This window comes from Amphiura filiformis, chromosome 9 (genome assembly GCF_039555335.1).
Source record: "Amphiura filiformis chromosome 9, Afil_fr2py, whole genome shotgun sequence".
In the NCBI taxonomy this organism is placed as follows: Eukaryota; Metazoa; Echinodermata; class Ophiuroidea; order Amphilepidida; family Amphiuridae; genus Amphiura; species Amphiura filiformis.
The window spans coordinates 60,806,686-60,832,017 of record NC_092636.1 but is presented as its reverse complement, the minus strand read 5'-3'; the positions used below and the strand labels follow the sequence as shown (position 1 = coordinate 60,832,017).

Sequence of the window (25,332 nt, the reverse complement as noted above, 5' to 3'; positions counted from 1 at the left end):
CAAAGTGGGAGTGCCCCCCGGGCTCGCTACATGTAAGATATCTTACATGTAAAATCGTCACTTGTAACTTGCATGTAGCCACATGCGAGTGCGTTTAGACGGGCACTACATGCAAGTTTACATTATTTTGAATGTAGTTACAAGCGACTTTACAAGCGATCGTCTGAACAAGCATATAGATGGGCAGTCGAGTGCCACAATAGCTTTGTTATTATATGGTTTACTTGGGGGCCAGAAACCAATCACTCCAGTGATGACCTATTATTAGGCATGTCCACTAAAAATTGAAGTACTTTTAAATTGATTCAGACCTAACTTATTGGATGGGAATTGATGAAAGAAACATTTTGGCGTTTAAATAATCTTAATCGGACGTTTCATTCCAGAGATATGGCCTTTCGAGTGTCACGGTTTTATATAGGGCTGCTAGAACATGTTAAAAAGTTAAAGTCCAAAAAGGAATACTAACAGAAAGTGCAACTTTAAGGTACTTTTTCTTAATGTATTTATTAACTATCTTATCTGGAACATTATATTTGCTTATAACAACATGAAAATAAGATCATCCTGAAAATTTAATCGATTTTGTTGACATACAACAAAAACTATAAGACCTCAAAACCCATGGTTTGTTTGTTGAAACCTCAAGCATGATCATAGATGGCCGCCATGGAAAATATCTCCATAGAGGAGATGAACAATAAGTGCATTATTTCAAATGAAAAGCGGTAGTCTTAAACATTGTTCAATCTTTTAAGGTCAGCACATTTTATCTTCAAAAATTATTATATTTCATCATGGCATAAGTTTGGTAACATTAATCACTACCAATTTTGAGAAATTTGCTCCAACTCAAAGGTTATCTTTACTACATTGAGCAATACACTGTGTGCATGGAAGCCATGATGGTCCCCGGTTTTTATACTCCCTATGAAATGGACATGGTAGTGAGAAGTGCACGGGGAAGTGCATGATTTGAGATGGGCCGCAGTAGGCTTAAACATTCTTAAATTTCTTAACATCCTACACATTTTGTCTTCATAAATAGTTAAATTTTATGAGTATGTAAGTTTGCTTGTCTGATTCACTCCAAATTCGGAGATAATTGCGTTTGAACACCTGATGCACGGAATGGTGTCACTTCAACCTGTTGTAGTTCTCATCTCATTAAATTTTTCATTAAAAAAAGTTGATCTCTTCATGCAGGAAGGTCCTCTCTATTTACTGACCAAACAGGAAAAAGTTTGGTGAATGTTTTCTGGTGGAATCAGGAATTTTTTTAAACACCCTGATATAGGCCTACATTTGGATCAAAACAAGTATGTACGCCATTTAACATGCCTGGGATTTCGTGTATCGATCAGTTTCTCCATAGACAATACGTGTGTGAGTGCACGCACACAGTAAATGAAAAATCGTTCTAGTGGAAACTGTATTGAGAGTGGGCATCCCTACTATTATTAACTTGTTGCTTGTTTATAAATACCATTTTTTTTGTGGCTATATGCCCAAACCTGGGATATTTTCCCCAATATTCAGAACTTATGACTCTTATGAGTTTGTTCTGTCAATAAGAACTAGCGATCTTGATTGTACTTATCATTTCCCCCATTTCATTCTGACCAATAGGCCTACTGCTGGAAATTCTGATCAATTGACAATTTTTAGAATGATTCCCTCAATTCATACTACATGTTGCATTGGCATTCATCAGTTCAAACTTGGTTCAGAAGCTTACCTTTTCCACCAACACAACTCAAAATACACATCACGAATAGCAAAAATTACAAACACAAATCACCCAACAAATCTGTCCAAATCCATCAAAATATTATCCAGTTCGGATGTGAAGACATATTAACATTGTTGCAATACCTCTTTATCTCAAACAAAGGTTAAGTTGTTACATCAACTTACATCATAAAACTGGTTTCAAAAAGACTTTTGACTGTTTGATACAATCAAGATAATTGCACTATGATCATTTTGTTCAGATATCTCCCTTTCGCACTGAAACAATACCATAATATGTTTTGACAGAGAAAGTCACTGACCTGGTCAAGTTCATATTCATATATACCACAGTCCCTATAATCTGTGGGTATGTACAGTGACACCATCTCCGTAAAGGCTATCGTTCACCAGCATAATACCAATCATTGCTCAAATTTGACCTCATCTTTTGGAATATGAGTTTTTGTACCTAGCACATTCAAAGGTCATTCAATTATTGTACAGAAATATTGGGCAAAAGAACTGGTGCGATGGGGATTGATGTTAGTGTTACTACTGAATATTAAACAGACTCTCCCAATGGTCACCCATTCTTACAGGGCCTTCTCCTCTAAGGTTTACTATCTCCCGGGTACTATCTATACCCTGATGAGGCAAGCAAATGGTTAGTGACATATTCCTCAAGTACTAGTAATATCTGTCTTTAAAGCTCTTAAACAAACGTTTTGTAATGAGTCAATGGGGGTAAGCCTACAGTACCATACGCTTTACTCGAGGTATAAATACCCAGTTTACTTGAGTTAAATACCCCTCTCGCAATACAGCTAGTGTGAAAGTACCTTCGCATACTTACAACTGAACACCCCTTAGCTAGTGTGAACACCACTCCCTTCATTACAAAACAGCCACACCAATCCTGCCACTAATATAACAGCTCCTTTAAAACAAACGTCCCATATTACGCACAATTAAGAATAACACAAACAGCACCCACTCACCTTACAGCAGCTATCACACAAGTCATCTACAAAACTTTCTGAGTTCAAAGTAACTAAATTATTTGGTTACAACTTCCTACAACCTTGAACTTGGTTCAAGTCCATTCAATCAATATCACATTACTTAATGCACTTACAACTCCTAAAATCCCTACTGGTATTTCACTTCTGGTAAACACCTTTCACTACTCCCTAGGGATCATTGTGCATTCACAACCTTATCAATCCATATGTTAATACTCTCTCCATTAATCTCCATCAACTGAAAACAAACAATTTGGCCAAGTTCAACTAAACAAACTTACCAATTCCCACTGCAAATTCCAATTAATATTAACCCTTGAAACTCCACAAAACCAGTCCAAACATTCATTAACACCACATTCATTAAATCATCAACTCCTCCCAAAACACATTTTTCTACCCTGTCACGCTCCACTACACAAATCGCAATTGAAAAAACAATTCAATATCCATTAATTACTACACCACCATTTATCGAAACCTAATACCATGTACCCAAGCACTCACACTATTTCACTGACAATGAAGTAAGCTCGTGGCCACGTACAAACTCAAGAATCGTAGGAGGATAGCCTCCCTACGATATAATTATCTCACCGTTCTTCTTTCACTTTATTGAATGGTCAACAATATAAATTATGACTTGACCGAATTTAGACATTCGGATATCAGTCAATCCTAAACTACACTATCCCCAACATGTCATTTTGAGTAGTTTAAAAATCGACAAATTATAAGAATTCTGAAAGTAAACGTCTTTGGGATTGCATTATATTTTTTGTGTCCGGGAATAAACATGCATGATCTCTGAAAAACCATGAAGATTACACAGCTTGCAATCCTTTTTGTGTGTGTGTGGGGTGGGTGTGTGTGTAATTTTGAGAACAAAGTATTTATAATGTGGTTCAATCATGCATTTAAACATAATTATTCACCAATCTTTGCACAAGAACAAAATCACACCAAATGATAATGAGAAATTAAAGAGAGTAATCAAATAATTAGGGTGAACGTAACTGAGATAAATTATATTGAAAGTGCCATTACTTCTAAATTGATGTTAAATCAGGGCCCTGGTAAAATTGTTTTAAGAAATAGACCTATACGAATCCTTTCGACGGGCCTTTCGATATGGCTACCTTTTTTCGGGCAAATTACAGTTTAATTAATTGCATGTTTACAGCTCCAGTCGCACAATAATTATTGCACACCGTCGAGAAATGAGTATTATATGTTATAACATTTTGTTTGGGGAATTTTCCTTGCAGACAAAACAACATAGGAGACATATGAGATATAAAATATGAAAAATTAACTTTACTCCTCGCAAATCTTACAATTTATTCCTTCGTTAAAATTAGTTGACAGATGAAACGCAACGTAACACATGGGTGTCGCAGTCGACGGTCCGTTATAACAGTGATGATGGAATTACACCCCATCCTTTTCTACATGTTTGACAGTAAATACTTAGCGATTTGAGTCCTTAGGGATAGAATACCTATTCATTGCCCCAGCTTTTGTGAAAGGTTACGTGAAGGGAAACTAGCTATAGGTGTATAGTGGGAGGGGAATTGATAGTGTCTATACAAGTTTTTGGTATGATTGATTAGAAGGCCGAACTTCGATCTTTGTCACGTTTAGCGAAATTTCTTTATTTTTAAAAATAATATTGTTTATATATTTTAACATGTTTAATTTAGAAATATTGGTTTGGGACACAAAAGGAGAGGTTTCAAGCTTACTACAGAATGAGATGATGAAACGGATCATGAAACATAATTTTATAAAAGGCTAAAAATGTAGAAAGAAATCATTTAATTACGAAGGAAATGCTCAATATTTTCACAACACTTGAATCCCAGTCATGTGATGTAGTATTGAATAGATTTTATGATATAAACAATAATTTACCATCTTCCCCTGCATGCAGGTCCAGGCTACAGGATATAAGTTATTATTTTAAATATAGAAAAAATGACATATTTTTGCAACCAACAGAGTTTTTAAGTCCCATTACCCAGGTGTAAATAACTCCCAATTCCTATAAGCAAAAGGTACTGCATCAAGTCAGCAGAATCAATCGCTTTTACCCCCCTCTTCGTCTAATCTTCAGCAGCGTCACAGGCTCCAAGAAGACAATTTATCAACTTTTATCTTTACGTTGCTTATTCTTGCCAATATAAACATGAAGCTGAGGTTATCTGTGGGACAGGCAATTCAACAAGCCATACATCATAGTCTAGTACCCACCCCTCTTTGCCCCCTTCTCACGGTTCGCGTAAACCAAAGTGCCGCTTTGGGAAACCATGACCGATTTATGTCAACAAAACTAAGGCGCTAATCAATGCATTACGAATTATAGTTGTAGTTGGCTGGGGAAACATACTGCACATTTTTTTATAGCAAAATGGAAAAGTTAATGTTAAATAATACATGTAAATGTGAGGGGCGTTGATTTATGTTTTTGCTTTCACCAGTTGTTGAGGAAACGCCAATTTTACAGTAAGACCAAAGTATAGACTAGGTTTACACACAGTTTTACACGATATGACGCGTGATGAAATGCTTCTAACATTTAAAATGCATTTTTTTATGTTTCAGTGCACGAGTTTTTTTACAAGAAATTACACAAAAAAGAATTACATTTGATGTATACACAGTGTTACATTTGATGAACTAATCCAAAGCCTTAACCCTAAACCTAACCCTAATTCTAAAGTACTCAAACTATGCAGTTGAATAGGCAGTATCATGGCTATTATAGTTTATCAAATTGACGATAGGTCCCCTGAGTTAGTAATAGTATGCCTAAACTTTGACGGTGTTACCGAAAGGTGTTACAAAAAAGTCAAGATGTTGCATGGAACTTAGTTTTTAACGGATTCATATGAATGGTGCTAGTGGCCATCAATGACAGATTTCTTGGCAAAAAACTGCTGAGGTAAACAAAAAATGTAGCGACATTCAGTTAATAAACAATGTATGCACATTCGAAATGCCCTATCAGTATTAAAACGCCGTGCAATATTTCGCTTGTATTTTTTGATGATTTGGTGGATTTTATCTAAATAAGAAAATATGTTGAAAAACCTACTTCAAAAGAAATGGTCATTTACGGCCTCAAAAACTGACGTATTCGTAAGTATTGAAAAGGTATTCATAGTTACGTGCTACGTGAGGAGCCGCCAGCAGGAAAGCGCACATTGTTATCGGCGATTTTCCAAGACCGTTTTCCGGTCCGATTTGGACCTTGCATTGTGTGCTGTGACATTCATTTTGACAAAAAATGGTCCATTGCTAGAATGTTGTTTACTTTTTATGCGAGACTCCTCCCAGCTATTTTTAGAATTGTTAGAAACGAATAAAACACAATGTTGGAATTCTTCGTTTTCGATCCTCGGTTTTAGGGACAATTTTACATGTTTTAGGGCACTATAATAACTGCTGGCTGCTGGTTATTTCCTATGTCATGTATACCCAGAGATGTAGGCTATACCAAATCCAATGATCTGGGAAATTTGGAAGATTCATGGTCAAGGATAATCTTGAATAGGCGGAAGCTTTGACATGCATCAGTTCCAAATATCTGAAGAGGAGAAAAAATATCAAAATAAGTCATAAACTTTAGTCTAGACCCAATGTCCACTCTCTAGATCTTCATTTTATACCCTCTATGGCTGCCGTCGGCACCTGTTGAATTGGGGTTGTGCAGGATATCATTTCAAATGGCACAGTTCAGTTACTCCATGCAACATTCACAGGTCAAAATTTGACCTGAAGTTGTTGAGTGTCACACACATTCAAAGATCATTCAATGAAGGTACAAATCTATTGGGGTTGCAGAACTGCGTCCCGATCCCGACAGAACAAGCGTTTGAGATCCTGTGTGTTGAAGTAATAATTTTCTACCAACATTGTTTATAAAATGTTCCTGTTTTTATTAGTCCCCATTTTGTCAAGGATGCTGAGGCTAAATTAGGTTCCTCCAACTTTGGTATAATCGGTAGATGGGAAACAATCACTTCCTAATTTCTTTTAATCGACCTTGATCCTCAGCCAAATTCACAAAATTAGGCCTATATATTTGCTAAATATTTTTGTCTTAACATTCATGTTAAATAAAAATATGGGTATAGGCCTACTTATTTTGAGGATCTGTTCTAGGATCTATTCTTTTGAAATTAAGAGACATCAGTCATGACCATACAACATCCAAAAATGGATCAAAATTAGTACATGTTGAAATTTGTGCTAATAATAAGCGAGCAAATAACAAACGTCAAAACAATTTGGCCAAGATTTTGAAATTTGAAAGTCGGAATTTAGTTTTACATGACTTTCGATAAATAAAACAATTAATATAGACATATTTATCCGTATGTTGCTTCAAATCACAAATACATATGCGTAATTAAAAAATAAACTTGGTCCATATACAAATTCTAAATCTGAGTGTTAAGGGATCGGATATCAACGTTTGCACAGATTTTTTGTGGGACACCCGGGGTGGGACATTTTTAAAAACCAAAATTAATTGACATCAGAAGGATTGCAGAATGCAATTTCGATATGTCTGATGTACTCTCATGTCCCACAAAAATACTGTGAAACGTTGCTATTCGATTCCCTAAAACAACGCTGATAAACACACGTTAAAAATACTGCGTCCTTAATTTTAATTTTAGAGTCCGATTAAACAATTTAGAGCCCGACTTTCACTCGGGCTCTATATTGTTCACATAATTGGCGAGTACTAAATGACATAAACAGTCATGTTCAGAAATCACATTAATGTTTGCTCATGTGATGTTAATACCATTGTTATAGGTGCCTAATTCGGACCACCCTGTTTATTAGATATTTTGTTGACCATTTAACGAGCCCTGATTTATTCCTACGGATCAACGTCGGAATCTCTAAAGTGTCCGTCCGTCGCCGACTGGTCATCTTCGTAATCGGTATAATCGCTATGTTTTGATCCTCAGCGATACCATATTTATCAAAGGGGTGATATCTGCAATTGGGGTTGAAGTTGAAGAAAACTGAGAAATTCTAGAAAGAAAATTTTGTTCTGTTTCTTGTAAAATCCAATATACATGTACATGCCAACTGCATCACCTTTGACGTTTTGACCAAACGAATAAACGAAGGGGTGTTGGCTTATTATTCTATTCTTGCCCAAAGACATGACACATGATGCAGCACTCTCACAATCTCTTGAATAAGGGGCGCACCATTAGATTTCCAGGGGGGGCATGGGAGTTTTTTTCGCCCACTAGTGAGATAAAAAAAAACTTTGCCCACTAGTGAGACGAAAAAAAATAATTTTGCCTTACTGATAAGCAAAAAAAAAATTTCCCCACCCAACTTTGTATAAAATGTACATTAAAATTGAAAAAAAAATACTTCGCCGCCGAAGGCGGCGAAAAAAAAAAAATTTGGTGCTCTCGGAGGCACAAAAAAAAAAAATTCCGCCGCCTTCGGCGGCGAAAAAAAATTCTGCCTGACCCAAACTCCCATGCCCCCCCCTGAGAATCTAATGGTGCGTCCCTATAAACTGAGAATTGAACTACATGGTTTTATACATAAATAACTATAAATGATATTATGTTCAAGTACAGTAAGTTCCATGGAAAGAAAGAGGAAACAAAATGACATGCCATTGGTTAAGTTCTGGTTGTCTAGGTTTATTCTGCATGCAATAACCTCGTTAACATTATGGTTAACCACCATTCCGGTCATTGAGTTGATTGGCAGCAGGATATGAACTGTCACCCCTGAAAACTCGAATGCTACTATTTTAGGAAATAGGTGACTGGCTAAGTTTACTTCTCAATAACTCATATCTCCACCCCCTGATTAAAAGTGGTTCATTCCTATATTACGTCTCTAAACTTTGCTATCATAAATATTACACGCAAGAACAGCACGGAGGTGGCGAAGCAGGACCACCTTTTCCCATAATTGGGGCATTTGATTTTCAGTAAGCCATGCAGATGGACTTGTAGAGATATGTAGTCGGGAGAATCTAATAATAAGTTGTAATTTTTGCTTTATTTTATTTTGCTTTCTTCTTTGCATCATTTTGACAACGCTTCAAGACATTAAATTTTGAATGATTCTGTTCTTATTCATGCCGAAAATTGGCACGGCTCCGACACAATACGACGATTAATTGGGATTACGCTCCATCTCTCACTATTTTGCTTGTGGATTTTGAAGTGACACTGTTGCAGACATGATGAGCGTAATAGGGGAGTACCCATCGGTACCAATTCTACAACGACATCAGGAAGAATATGGATACCGCAATGGCTCAAATCATCATCATCCCTACTACCATCCCATGTTGAGTCCCATCACATGCGACATGCCTCCAGACTGCAGCTCCGTCCAACCCGGCCCACAAGCTACCGAACAAATACAGCGTGGCAGTCCCACTGGTTCTGGGGGATTCATGGACTGCAGTCCCCACAGTTCATGTGGTACTGATGGTCAAGGAAGTCCACCGTGTCATCCGCAACAACAAACGCCTGTTGCGAGAGGTCGATTCTTAAAACGTCCTAAACCGACCACGAACAATCGCAAAGAACGGCGTCGAACACAAAGTATAAATTCGGCGTTTTCCGAACTTCGAGACTGTATTCCAAATGTACCCGCCGATACAAAACTGTCTAAAATCAAGACTCTAAGACTAGCTACAAGTTATATTGCTTATCTATCGGAAATATTGACAAAAGATGAAATAACCATTGGTAGCAATGGGTCTGTTGGAGGAGGTTTCAAAGCCGAGCTTAAGAGGATGGACGACCGTGATAGGAAGCGTAAAGATCTCATGGTAAGAGCAACCTCTTATTGTTATGGTCACATTTTTTCATTTATACATAGATACTAGCTCATTAAAGGTAAAATCACACCCTTAGTACTTATACTTCTAAGTTAGCCCTAGAATGTATTCTCATGATAGGAAGTTTTCATTGTGCGTCAAAATCGTGAAAATAGTGTAGATGGTCAATCGTCAACATAGCATAATTGCAACCACACATTTAAAACCTCGCTCCTCTCAATTGAATTGTCTCTTCAATTTCTTCATCATATTACGAGCAGCTAATGTCACCTAAAACGTGTCAAATGTTGAGATTGTATAGATATGATAAAATGATGATTAAAGCGTTTCAAACGTTCAAATGTTCATCATTTTTCGTGCTACTCATTTTTCCATCCAACCGGACACACATGATAGGCGTGTGAGCATGGTGATGGTGAGCATGGCGGTTTTGTTTGTACCGGGTACGATCACATTTCGCTTATGCCTTTCCTCACATCATAATGTCATAATGTCACACGCCTTGTTAGTTTCAAATGACCACTGATGATGGGTTTACAACAAGCATCATCACTACAACAAATTGTACAGACAATTGTGGATGGAAGAGTGCAATGTGTAGGGTATATAAAAATATTTAAAAAAGGAAGTTGTAAAGATGGCAAGTAAACTGTGTTACCATATCGACATCACTCCAGAAACACCATCCGATATAATGTGCGCCTCACTTGGGCCTTCGCAAAACATATAAAGCAAAATTCATTCTACATTGTCCTCATAAAAATAAATAGTACGTAAAGAAAGTTAAGGGGGTACTACACCCCTGCCCAATTTTGTGCCTATTTTTGCAATTTTCTCAAAAATTATAGCGCATTGGGGACAAGTAAGATGTATATTATATAGGGGCAAAGACTACAACTACTGCACTGGAAATTTTATTTCAGCACAGACAACAGTTGTGGAGTATACAGTCAAAAATGAGGGAAAACCAATATTTGATCAATAAATCAATAACTACTTGCTTTGAGTTGCTGAATTTTCAGTACAGTAGTTGTAGTCCTTACCCCTATAACATTATAATATATACATATCTTACTTGTCACCAATGTGCTATAACTTTTGAGAAAAATGCAAAAATAGGCACAAAATTGGCCAGGGGTGTAGTACCCCCTTAACATGCCATAAAATTGCGACTTAACCTTAAGGTCGCTTAATCAGAATCAGAAAATCTAAATCATCACGAATCATCATCAGATATTGGCATTTGTTTGCCATTTTTATGAAGAGAACGAGCATGGCTTTAACCCGGGGGGCACTCCAACTTTGGAGGTGACGCGTATCTAGGGCTGTTAAGCCCCCCTTTTTCAGCATCGCTGTCACCCAAAGACCCCATATTTTTTTACGAACACATGCTCGCTCCGCGCTCTGTCACCCAAAGACCCGCTATTTTTCCATTTGATCTGTCACCCAAAGACCCTTACAAGTTCAATTTGAACAGCAACTTTCATTTATCACTGATTTTGTTACTTATTTTGAAAAAATAAAGAAATTTGAAGCCATTTAGAACTAGAAATTCAATTTTCGAGGTTTTTGTGGTGCTGTTTCGGTTCTCACCCAAAGATTCCATTTAAAAAAGGTCATGTTCTCACCCAATGACCCCATATTTTTTACATTTTGCTCTCACCGAATGCCAAAAATCATGCTCTCACCCAATGACCCCATATTTTTTACATGTTGCTCTCACCGAATGCCCCTTAGTGCGAAAGCGCCAGCCCTACACCTATATCCATTTCAAATTGAAGTGCCCCCCCCCCCCGGGGCTTTAACAACCTGCATGTCACAATTTGGTCAATGTTTGGGGAGTTTGTTCGTATCTGACCACTTGTCAGAGTTACAACCGAACTGCACTGAGCAGAGCTTCGTATAATATCGACACTGCTAACTTCTATCTTTTATTTGCCATGACAAAAATACCTTATAACAATTTTATTGACTTTATCCTTCACCAATGTCAATGTTCACTTTTCAGATATTCCTACAAATTTTCAATTTTTACATTATCACTGGGATCACCGAAAGTGCCTTTATTACAGTATATAAATTGTGACGTGCACTCATAACAGACCCTTACATAGGTGTGTGTAATTTTGTCTTGTCTGTGTCCGTCACATTTTGACAACAAGCAGGCCATATCTCATTCTATAATTCGTCATCCATGTTTTTTGGGATGTCCAGTTCCCGCTACAGCATCTACGCGTGGTTCGCCTGTCAGGCAGGAACTTCCTGAAAAATTAAACTGATATAACAGATAAATAAGATGGACCTCTAATTACCATGATTTTTTCATGCGCCAGATATATGACCAGTGACAATTCCAGGAGTACACTAAAAATAAAAGGAATCAAATAAACCGTGTCTGTTCGCATAGATTTTTAGGCCAAAATTGTATATGACATGATACAAGAACACAAGGCGACATAGCAGAAAAGTAAAGTGCAGAGACACACGATATATTCCCGGATTGAAGCAGAATGAAGGCTGAGATGTAGGCCTACATGTATGCCAAAGAATTTCCCCACTTATATATCTGCTTATTTATGATATAAAATGGTTTAACCTTTGCCTATATGACACTGCAAAGAGATAATGCCAGCCACAAGTCTATCGGTGGAAGTTCAATTGAACAATGGTTGGAGATTTTTTTACATAGGGCATTATAATTATACCACCATGCATCTCTCTGCAAAGATCTATCTATCTCTCTCTGCAAAAAAAAAAAAAAAATCAGATCGTTATTCCAAAAGACCGTAATATTCCGTAAAGGGTCATTACTCCGAATTTACAACAAAGTTCGTTATTCCGAAGGGTTAATACTCCGAAGGCTCGTGACCCTTCGGACAAGTTCGGAGTAAAGAACCGTGTTGTAAATTCCGAGCCTTCGGAATAACGAACCTTGTAGTAAATCGGGAGTAATGACCCTTCGGAGTAACGAACCTTGTAGTAAATTCGGAGTACCCTTCGGAGTAACAAATCTTGTTGTAAATTCGGAGTATGCCCTAATGGCCCTTCGGAATTACGAAGCGTAAGTGTGTAACCCGCTAAAACAAGGAGCAGGGGCATTGGAGCATCATGCAGGGGGTGTAATACAAAATAATGAAGCAAAAGTTCGGCAAGGAGTAAACATTTAGTACATTCAGTAAAACAAGATAGCTCTTGCTCTTTTCGTGATCACGTAGCCCGAGTCTCTCGGCCGCGATCTCGAGACTTTTAATAGACATGGCAGAGCAAAATGACCGTGCGTAGCAGTTGAAGGAGTGGTGGATTAATATAGTATAGTGATAGTGATCACGTAAATCGACTCGATTTTGTTTTGGTCTACTGTAACAGGCATGCATGGGAACTACTTAGGTAATCCCAAGTGCGACCATTATTCTGATTTAGTTGTCAGAAATGATCCAACGAACCAATAATTATTTTTGACTGAATATCGACGAATGGAACACCCACATTCAAATAGTCTTGACTTTAGGGGTGGGTGACCCATCTAAATGCACGCAATTTTCGTTGGGAACATCAGAACCACCGTTTACCTTTAATGACCAACCTATTGTTTATGACAATTTTTGATATGCCACTTGCTGTAATAAATACACGCCTAACTTGCCAAGCTGACAGATTGACCTAAAACGCAAATTATGACTTTGAAGACAAATAAAGGGTCCATATAATTTGCATACACATTTCGTCTTCATGTTCATGTTCTTGACTCTTGACGATTTTCGATTCATGTGGCATATTGATTGATAAAGCACGAATGATACGAACTTAGTGCTATTGTTTCAACGTTTGAACAATTTACACATGTTAGACATATCACTAACAATAGAACAATAGAAAGAATATGAAATGGAAATATGTGTCTTGTCTGATGACAGAGTCTATAAGACATGTCCGGTGAAGCCGGTGTCCAGCTACTTCTCACGCCGCTATGAGATGATGCAAAACAGTCACTCAGATTCATCTTCGTGATGTTGTGCAAAATACAAGTCAACTGCGGAGACACACTTGGGTCCTGATGGGACTTTGTTCAAGTTACGTGACGTTTCATTACTCGTTGGGCCCTTTATCATGATTATAATGTGAGTGAATTCGTCAAATTGGGGAACAAAAATCATATATACCAATACAATTTTTATTAGTATTGATAGTTGACTACAATTTATTTTCATGAATAACAAAAGGTATACATTGTCAGCCACACGGCCTAGACATGACCAATGTGACATAATTTAATAAAAGGAATTTTGATTAAATTATTCCTACCATCATCATGAGATAAAACAGTAGAATGATAATCCATGCATGAGATCATCCCAAGACCTTCCACTCAATCAGACCTGTCTGTGATCCACACTGTGTACAAGGATCCGTCTTAATTTCTGATGAATTTCATTTGTCTCCGTGTGACCTCGTCCTTAGATCATATCACCGCATCCTATGCGCATCATCATGTACGCCTCATTAGCGTTGAATTAACGCTCATCATTATCACATGAATGTAATCTAATTAGGCATAGGTGTGAAATTAATTTATAAATTACACAACAATTAATATGATAGGCGACAATTGCCTAAACATTAGAGCTAATTAATTAGGTTACGCTTCTCATAATATTGCGGGTTTTCTGCATTGTGCATTTGGTCCATCAGTGGTGTAAAGTGCAGTGAGGTCGTCCGAGGGGATGCATGCACAAAAATGACAATAAAAATTCCTTTAAAAAGGAAATGGGAGTGCAAAGAAAAGTGCCCATCATGATGCAGTAGGGTAGATGCTGAGCAGAGAGCGTGAATGTGAATTTAAATCGCCTGTGTTTTAAAATATTTCTTAAAACATACGATACCAAACAAAATGCAGCTAGAAGTCTTACATAAATATTTCAATGCAGCGGCTTTTAAATAGCAATTTCGACATCTTAATTGTATCATTCAAAATTCAAAAACTTCTGTTTGAGACTTTTTTTTATGATGACACACATCATTAAAACCACTACAGTTTGATATTTTAGGGTAGGTAGCCTATATGCAGAAGTTGTGCCTCTTTTTTCTTAGCATGAGTGAACATTTTTATATTAAGTTTTAAATAGTTCCTCAATCATGCATCGTCGATATCAGTTGTGACCAAGAAGTGCACATAGGGCCTATACAAGTTACTTTTACATGCAATATTTCAACATTATGATCAGTACATGTATTCCTATCTGCGCAACATGACATGATGTTCACAGTTGAACCAGCGTTGGATACAACATGTACAAAGATTGCCAAATTTTAACAGTGTATAGCACAGTTTAGGTGTATATTTATGAGACATAAATAGGCCTTAAGCTTATTAAAAATTGTGAATAATTATTCTAATAAAATTTCAATCCCTTTTCACCATGTGTCTTACATTTCTAGTAACTTGTTAATACTTGCATATTTGGCAATAGTGGATATAGACGATGGATGACTCCTGGTGCAGCCTATATCATATGAACATAGGCCCTATGTCAAATAATTACGTATTTGAAATTTTAATAAACTTTCTTTCTCTCTTTGTTTCTTCTCTTATTCCAGTGTGAAATTGTTGCTTCAGAAAACAAAAGAAGTAAAGGAAGAACTGGGTGGCCTCAACATGTCTGGGCTTTGGAGCTTCAGCGGTGAGTCCCGGCTACCGACATCACAAGACATCGCCTCGTGATCCCCTTATCTCACAGAGCTATACTGAAATGCTTGCAAGACATTTTGGACACATAATGCAATAGATAGTGGTGGGTTGAGTCTTCTTGTGGTAAACTTTTATGAGACATTGAAGCAGTTGGTAAATTTTACATCTACGGATACTTTATGCAAAAGATGAAGAACTAAAAGCAAGCAAAATACATTGATAATATTGTAAACCTGAAGACGAACCGGGAGAGGAACATTTTGGTTAAGAGGACTGAGAACTTGAAATGCAAAACTATACCGAACGGAACGCGCGGCGGCAGTCAGGTTACAGGACAGAGGGGCACAATGCACATAATGAAACGTCATTCACTGTGATTTCATCGCCTTTTTGGAAACACCGTTCTTAATTTTTCTTTTCATCTGTTCATACGTATTCAGAAATGATCGGTATAAAGCACACATTTTTTTCAGTATATACATGTTAACTTTGTTCATACATGTACATGAGCATGAGGAGGAAGACCTATTATGAAGACAATCTTTACAACTTCACCATTCATTTATAACTCAATCAAAGTTTTGCAATGTTTTGTACTTTTGACTTTTGCCAGTTTCATGTAACAAAGAAACGTTTATCTTTGAGACATTATGTTCATTGGAGACACACTGACACACAATAAAAACGTGTTTCTCTAAGCATACCTGCAATTTCTTTTGATTTTCATGGGGCATGCATGCATGTGAACGAGCTTTTACGTTACCGCATTTCAGAATGGGTGATTATTGATTCAAATGCATCCTTCATAACCCCGTCATTGCAGGTATATGAAATCACATTATCATAAGCAGTGATAAGTGACGTTCATTATGTTGAAGGTGTTGTTGCAGAACATTCATAGAACAATATGCATCAAAACTGCAATAACAGCAGAGCAACACTTAATAAACACTTTATATAAAACATATTTTAAACACTATATCTTGTGTTAAAAAACATAAACATCTTCATTTTCTAAACGTGTTTGTTGTTTATAGCTTAACATCCCTGTACAAACAAGTGTTTATGAAGTGTTAAAGTGTTTATTAAGTGTTAATTACTCTGCTGTTTTTGCAGTGAATATATAGTTCAAACTGAAAAAGAAGATAATTTGAACTCGATTCGGTATTCATGCACTTGAACATGTTCCAGAATTATGTTTAACTCTTGTCTTCACAATTCTACGACATTTTTATATTGACCTGAACAACCCTGGTATAAATCAAAGAAACATGTTCTGTGAACAAATAGACTTTAATTTTCCAAACTTTCAGGGTGATGACTTTCTTTATGTCTGTGAATGGAATGTATCCATTCAATTTATATGTAGGATTTATGCAAGCAAACATAACACTTCAGCAATAATTGTCTTATAGGTGTTTGGTTGAATATTGCACGTCAGCTTTAAATAATAATAGCAAATTATGCAAATGATTAGAACACATATTTTTAATAACAATACAGTATAACACAGCTTTATCAACCGAACTATCATAGCCTAAGTCTTCAAAAAGCGCGTTTATACAAGTTTTTTTAACATTAATAGTTATACGCGATACCTAAAATGTATCGTTGTCTTCTCCTACTAGAAAATAGAACTCTTATGATATCTTATTATTGTGCATAAATTGAGTCATATAGACATGACAGAATGGAAATGATTGGGACAACTTTACCAAGAATTTTAATGAATTCCGATTGGGCATTACTCAATGTTGCCAAAGACCACATGTAAAAAATTATTCCCTTGAATATGTGACTTTTACTTTAAATGTTGATAATGACTAAAATATCCATGTTGAATCGATTCTTAATGAGATTGGATTTGACATTAGTTAGTCTCACGGGATATTGAAGTGGGAAATGGTAGGGACGAAAATGGGAACTCTCCGATTAACTATGACCCTCATCTTCGAGTCTAATCGAATTAGAGAATTATAGAACGAACGGATATGCTTGTAAAATATCCAAGATGTTTTCATCAAAATAAGCACAATAATGCCAAGATTGCTGGTCTATTGTATGAATAGGTACCGAAAACGTATATGTTTTTATAATTGGTAACAGATAAATTATGAAACCATCGCACAATGAATTCGTGAAATTGACCACTTTCCACCAATGGCATTATTCATAGATACCTGTCCTGAACTTAGATACTGAACATTATGTCCTTTTCATTAGGAAATGAATTTGGAGAAAACCTTCTGTTAATAAAATACTATGCTGAGCCACCAGCCTGGGTGGCTCACGCTCCAGTAATTTCAGATGATTGAGCTCAGTAATACATCAAAGAATGTCTTCCAATTCATGAAAACAAATAGATAATCAGCTTATCGGATTAAAAGCTTAGAGGGAAGCTCATGCTGCTCAGCGAGCGTTTGTAATTATCAGGTTTTCTCCAAATTCATTCTCTAATGTATCTTTTCCGTATCTAACCTCATGATTCAAATCTTGCTGAGCATCTCAATTGATTTCTTTAGTCGATGACATCACATCTAATCAAAGAAAGAATTTGACTTAGGAAACACCGAGAAACGAATACGCCTATGTTGCGCATTCTGGAACTACGAATATAGTCAATAGGATATCATTATAGCCGACCAAACATTGGAAGTAACAGGAGATCAGGAAATTGAAACTATTGTTATGCAATACAAAAAAGATAAAACGACCCATTGGCTATATTTATCAATTTAACAAGTTTACTTTACAAGTGACTAACTTTGGAATTTAGAGTGCTCAAACCCATTACAGGTGAGCTATAGAAACAAATTCAAAGTATAGACCTCTGGCAAGGCAACCGTTACTTAAAGTTTCACGGAATACCCTACATATTTATAGCAAAAGTCATGAGACAAAATTACGACAATAAAGAGTGCAAATTTTAGACTTATATTTATAAGGTGTGCATTTTTCAACTACCTTTGTTAATCCTGGCAGAGGAATGCTTTGGTTCCTTTCTTTGTATTCTTTTTATTCTTAGTATTTGTGTCTTCCACACATCAATAAACACAAGGGTAGAATATCTCAAATTCACAATTGTAAAGTAAATTTGATAATTAATATTTTTCAGACTTACTGCTCTTTTATTTCGAGTGAAAGGCTGATCTGAGATGAAGTGTAATATTAAAATGACGTTTAACTCGCAGTAATCACTATTTCTCAAAAGTGCTTTAAAAGTGATTTATCCAAAATACAAAAATGGTTAGGGATGAAATCAAAACCGGCCGGTGGTTGACCGCCGGTAACCGCCGCGGCGCGCCGGTTACCGGCGGTCAACCATCGGCCGAGTTTTGATTTCATCCTTATTTACAATTCATTTATTTTCCCATTTTTTTTTTTTTATTTTTTAAGTGATCCCTGTTTTGTGATATTTTCGGGCTTATTTTCACACCATTGAAGAATTTTGTGATTGTCTTTGTGAGTTTCACAACGTTTTGATTTTGTTCTTAAATCTCAGTATCTAAGCCTTCTAAAATATAGACTCTATTGCAAATATGCTCATGCATCAGGGCGGAGTTCTTTCCAACATGCTGATACACATTCGTAGAATGACCATGAATTTTTGAATTTCTCATATTTGGCAACTTGAGGTCAAATCTGTAGAGCTGGGTTGTTTAAATGAGGGTTATTGAACTGTGCATGCCATTGGATGTAGTGAGGCCATTTTGGTTCATAGTGAGACAAATTATGGATACTATGACGTCATTCTTTTGAAACGTTTATCTTTGAGACATTATGTTCATTGGAGACACACTGACACACAATAAAAACGTGTTTCTCTAAGCAATTTTTTTCAGTATATACATGTTAACTTTGTTCATACATGTACATGAGCATGAGGAGGAAGACCTATTATGAAGACAATCTTTACAACTTCACCATTCATTTATAACTCAATCAAAGTTTTGCAATGTTTTGTACTTTTGACTTTTGCCAGTTTCATGTAACAAAGAAACGTTTATCTTTGAGACATTATGTTCATTGGAGACACACTGACACACAATAAAAACGTGTTTCTCTAAGCATACCTGCAATTTCTTTTGATTTTCATGGGGCATGCATGCATGTGAACGAGCTTTTACGTTACCGCATTTCAGAATGGGTGATTATTGATTCAAATGCATCCTTCATAACCCCGTCATTGCAGGTATATGAAATCACATTATCATAAGCAGTGATAAGTGACGTTCATTATGTTGAAGGTGTTGTTGCAGAACATTCATAGAACAATATGCATCAAAACTGCAATAACAGCAGAGCAACACTTAATAAACACTTTATATAAAACATATTTTAAACACTATATCTTGTGTTAAAAAACATAAACATCTTCATTTTCTAAACGTGTTTGTTGTTTATAGCTTAACATCCCTGTACAAACAAGTGTTTATGAAGTGTTAAAGTGTTTATTAAGTGTTAATTACTCTGCTGTTTTTGCAGTGAATATATAGTTCAAACTGAAAAAAGAAGATAATTTGAACTCGATTCGGTATTCATGCACTTGAACATGTTCCAGAATTATGTTTAACTCTTGTCTTCACAATTCTACGACATTTTTATATTGACCTGAACAACCCTGGTATAAATCAAAGAAACATGTTCTGTGAACAAATAGACTTTAATTTTCCAAACTTTCAGGGTGATGACTTTCTTTATGTCTGTGAATGGAATGTATCCATTCAATTTATATGTAGGATTTATGCAAGCAAACATAACACTTCAGCAATAATTGTCTTATAGGTGTTTGGTTGAATATTGCACGTCAGCTTTAAATAATAATAGCAAATTATGCAAATGATTAGAACACATATTTTTAATAACAATACAGTATAACACAGCTTTATCAACCGAACTATCATAGCCTAAGTCTTCAAAAAGGGCGTTTATACAAGTTTTTTAACATTAATAGTTATACGCGATACCTAAAATGTATCGTTGTCTTCTCCTACTAGAAAATAGAACTCTTATGATATCTTATTATTGTGCATAAATTGAGTCATATAGACATGACAGAATGGAAATGATTGGGACAACTTTACCAAGAATTTTAATGAATTCCGATTGGGCATTACTCAATGTTGCCAAAGACCACATGTAAAAAATTATTCCCTTGAATATGTGACTTTTACTTTAAATGTTGATAATGACTAAAATATCCATGTTGAATCGATTCTTAATGAGATTGGATTTGACATTAGTTAGTCTCACGGGATATTGAAGTGGGAAATGGTAGGGACGAAAATGGGAACTCTCCGATTAACTATGACCCTCATCTTCGAGTCTAATCGAATTAGAGAATTATAGAACGAACGGATATGCTTGTAAAATATCCAAGATGTTTTCATCAAAATAAGCACAATAATGCCAAGATTGCTGGTCTATTGTATGAATAGGTACCGAAAACGTATATGTTTTTATAATTGGTAACAGATAAATTATGAAACCATCGCACAATGAATTCGTGAAATTGACCACTTTCCACCAATGGCATTATTCATAGATACCTGTCCTGAACTTAGATACTGAACATTATGTCCTTTTCATTAGGAAATGAATTTGGAGAAAACCTTCTGTTAATAAAATACTATGCTGAGCCACCAGCCTGGGTGGCTCACGCTCCAGTAATTTCAGATGATTGAGCTCAGTAATACATCAAAGAATGTCTTCCAATTCATGAAAACAAATAGATAATCAGCTTATCGGATTAAAAGCTTAGAGGGAATGTCTTGCTGCTCAGCGAGCGTTTGTAATTATCAGGTTTTCTCCAAATTCATTCTCTAATGTATCTTTTCCGTATCTAACCTCATGATTCAAATCTTGCTGAGCATCTCAATTGATTTCTTTAGTCGATGACATCACATCTAATCAAAGAAAGAATTTGACTTAGGAAACACCGAGAAACGAATACGCCTATGTTGCGCATTCTGGAACTACGAATATAGTCAATAGGATATCATTATAGCCGACCAAACATTGGAAGTAACAGGAGATCAGGAAATTGAAACTATTGTTATGCAATACAAAAAAGATAAAACGACCCATTGGCTATATTTATCAATTTAACAAGTTTACTTTACAAGTGACTAACTTTGGAATTTAGAGTGCTCAAACCCATTACAGGTGAGCTATAGAAACAAATTCAAAGTATAGACCTCTGGCAAGGCAACCGTTACTTAAAGTTTCACGGAATACCCTACATATTTATAGCAAAAGTCATGAGACAAAATTACGACAATAAAGAGTGCAAATTTTAGACTTATATTTATAAGGTGTGCATTTTTCAACTACCTTTGTTAATCCTGGCAGAGGAATGCTTTGGTTCCTTTCTTTGTATTCTTTTTATTCTTAGTATTTGTGTCTTCCACACATCAATAAACACAAGGGTAGAATATCTCAAATTCACAATTGTAAAGTAAATTTGATAATTAATATTTTTCAGACTTACTGCTCTTTTATTTCGAGTGAAAGGCTGATCTGAGATGAAGTGTAATATTAAAATGACGTTTAACTCGCAGTAATCACTATTTCTCAAAAGTGCTTTAAAAGTGATTTATCCAAAATACAAAAATGGTTAGGGATGAAATCAAAACTCGGCCGGTGGTTGACCGCCGGTAACCGCCGCGGCGCGCCGGTTACCGGCGGTCAACCATCGGCCGAGTTTTGATTTCATCCCTTATTTACAATTCATTTATTTTCCCATTTTTTTGTCAAGATATTTTAAGTGATCCCTGTTTTGTGATATTTTCGGGCTTATTTTCACACCATTGAAGAATTTTGTGATTGTCTTTGTGAGTTTCACAACGTTTTGATTTTGTTCTTAAATCTCAGTATCTAAGCCTTCTAAAATATAGACTCTATTGCAAATATGCTCATGCATCAGGGCGGAGTTCTTTCCAACATGCTGATACACATTCGTAGAATGACCATGAATTTTTGAAATACTCATATTTGGCAACTTGAGGTCAAATCTGTAGAGCTGGGTTGTTTAAATGAGGGTTATTGAACTGTGCATGCCATTGGATGTAGTGAGGCCATTTTGGTTCATAGTGAGACAAATTATGGATACTATGACGTCATTCTTTTGAAACGTTTATCTTTGAGACATTATGTTCATTGGAGACACACTGACACACAATAAAAACGTGTTTCTCTAAGCATACCTGCAATTTCTTTTGATTTTCATGGGGCATGCATGCATGTGAACGAGCTTTTACGTTACCGCATTTCAGAATGGGTGATTATTGATTCAAATGCATCCTTCATAACCCCGTCATTGCAGGTATATGAAATCACATTATCATAAGCAGTGATAAGTGACGTTCATTATGTTGAAGGTGTTGTTGCAGAACATTCATAGAACAATATGCATCAAAACTGCAATAACAGCAGAGCAACACTTAATAAACACTTTATATAAAACATATTTTAAACACTATATTTGTGGGATGTTAAGCTATAAACATCTTCATTTTCTAAACGTGTTTGTTGTTTATAGCTTAACATCCCTGTACAAACAAGTGTTTATGAAGTGTTAAAGTGTTTATTAAGTGTTAATTACTCTGCTGTTTTTTGCAGTGAATATATAGTTCAAACTGAAAAAAGAAGATAATTTGAACTCGATTCGGTATTCATGCACTTGAACATGTTCCAGAATTATGTTTAACTCTTGTCTTCACAATTCTACGACATTTTTATATTGACCTGAACAACCCTGGTATAAATCAAAGAAACATGTTCTGTGAACAAATAGACTTTAATTTTCCAAACTTTCAGGGTGATGACTTTCTTTATGTCTGTGAATGGAATGTATCCATTCAATTTATATGTAGGATTTATGCAAGCAAACATAACACTTCAGCAATAATTGTCTTATAGGTGTTTGGTTGAATATTGCACGTCAGCTTTAAATAATAATAGCAAATTATGCAAATGATTAGAACACATATTTTTAATAACAATACAGTATAACACAGCTTTATCAACCGAACTATCATAGCCTAAGTCTTCAAAAAGGGCGTTTATACAAGTTTTTTTAACATTAATAGTTATACGCGATACCTAAAATGTATCGTTGTCTTCTCCTACTAGAAAATAGAACTCTTATGATATCTTATTATTGTGCATAAATTGAGTCATATAGACATGACAGAATGGAAATGATTGGGACAACTTTACCAAGAATTTTAATGAATTCCGATTGGGCATTACTCAATGTTGCCAAAGACCACATGTAAAAAATTATTCCCTTGAATATGTGACTTTTACTTTAAATGTTGATAATGACTAAAATATCCATGTTGAATCGATTCTTAATGAGATTGGATTTGACATTAGTTAGTCTCACGGGATATTGAAGTGGGAAATGGTAGGGACGAAAATGGGAACTCTCCGATTAACTATGACCCTCATCTTCGAGTCTAATCGAATTAGAGAATTATAGAACGAACGGATATGCTTGTAAAATATCCAAGATGTTTTCATCAAAATAAGCACAATAATGCCAAGATTGCTGGTCTATTGTATGAATAGGTACCGAAAACGTATATGTTTTTATAATTGGTAACAGATAAATTATGAAACCATCGCACAATGAATTCGTGAAATTGACCACTTTCCACCAATGGCATTATTCATAGATACCTGTCCTGAACTTAGATACTGAACATTATGTCCTTTTCATTAGGAAATGAATTTGGAGAAAACCTTCTGTTAATAAAATACTATGCTGAGCCACCAGCCTGGGTGGCTCACGCTCCAGTAATTTCAGATGATTGAGCTCAGTAATACATCAAAGAATGTCTTCCAATTCATGAAAACAAATAGATAATCAGCTTATCGGATTAAAAGCTTAGAGGGCAGGTCTTGCTGCTCAGCGAGCGTTTGTAATTATCAGGTTTTCTCCAAATTCATTCTCTAATGTATCTTTTCCGTATCTAACCTCATGATTCAAATCTTGCTGAGCATCTCAATTGATTTCTTTAGTCGATGACATCACATCTAATCAAAGAAAGAATTTGACTTAGGAAACACCGAGAAACGAATACGCCTATGTTGCGCATTCTGGAACTACGAATATAGTCAATAGGATATCATTATAGCCGACCAAACATTGGAAGTAACAGGAGATCAGGAAATTGAAACTATTGTTATGCAATACAAAAAAGATAAAACGACCCATAGTGGCTATATTTATCAATTTAACAAGTTTACTTTACAACTGACTAACTTTGGAATTTAGAGTGCTCAAACCCATTACAGGTGAGCTATAGAAACAAATTCAAAGTATAGACCTCTGGCAAGGCAACCGTTACTTAAAGTTTCACGGAATACCCTACATATTTATAGCAAAAGTCATGAGACAAAATTACGACAATAAAGAGTGCAAATTTTAGACTTATATTTATAAGGTGTGCATTTTTCAACTACCTTTGTTAATCCTGGCAGAGGAATGCTTTGGTTCCTTTCTTTGTATTCTTTTTATTCTTAGTATTTGTGTCTTCCACACATCAATAAACACAAGGGTAGAATATCTCAAATTCACAATTGTAAAGTAAATTTGATAATTAATATTTTTCAGACTTACTGCTCTTTTATTTCGAGTGAAAGGCTGATCTGAGATGAAGTGTAATATTAAAATGACGTTTAACTCGCAGTAATCACTATTTCTCAAAAGTGCTTTAAAAGTGATTTATCCAAAATACAAAAATGGTTAGGGATGAAATCAAAACTCGGCCGGTGGTTGACCGCCGGTAACCGCCGCGGCGCGCCGGTTACCGGCGGTCAACCATCGGCCGAGTTTTGATTTCATCCCTTATTTACAATTCATTTATTTTCCCATTTTTTTGTCAAGATATTTTAAGTGATCCCTGTTTTGTGATATTTTCGGGCTTATTTTCACACCATTGAAGAATTTTGTGATTGTCTTTGTGAGTTTCACAACGTTTTGATTTTGTTCTTAAATCTCAGTATCTAAGCCTTCTAAAATATAGACTCTA

The 25,332-nt window shown here is 35.8% G+C and overlaps 1 protein-coding gene across 1 annotated transcript; it reads left to right on the top strand.

The window, feature by feature from the left end:
* The first annotated feature begins 8,669 nt into the window (after positions 1–8,669).
* Positions 8,670–15,821, top strand: LOC140161263 (heart- and neural crest derivatives-expressed protein 2-like). The gene is made up of 2 exons (XM_072184728.1): positions 8,670–9,597; positions 15,202–15,821. Exons 1-2 carry the CDS (start codon positions 8,998–9,000, stop codon positions 15,286–15,288), a joined length of 687 nt encoding a protein of 228 aa, XP_072040829.1. The 5' UTR covers positions 8,670–8,997; the 3' UTR covers positions 15,289–15,821.
* Positions 15,822–25,332: the final 9,511 nt, after the last annotated feature.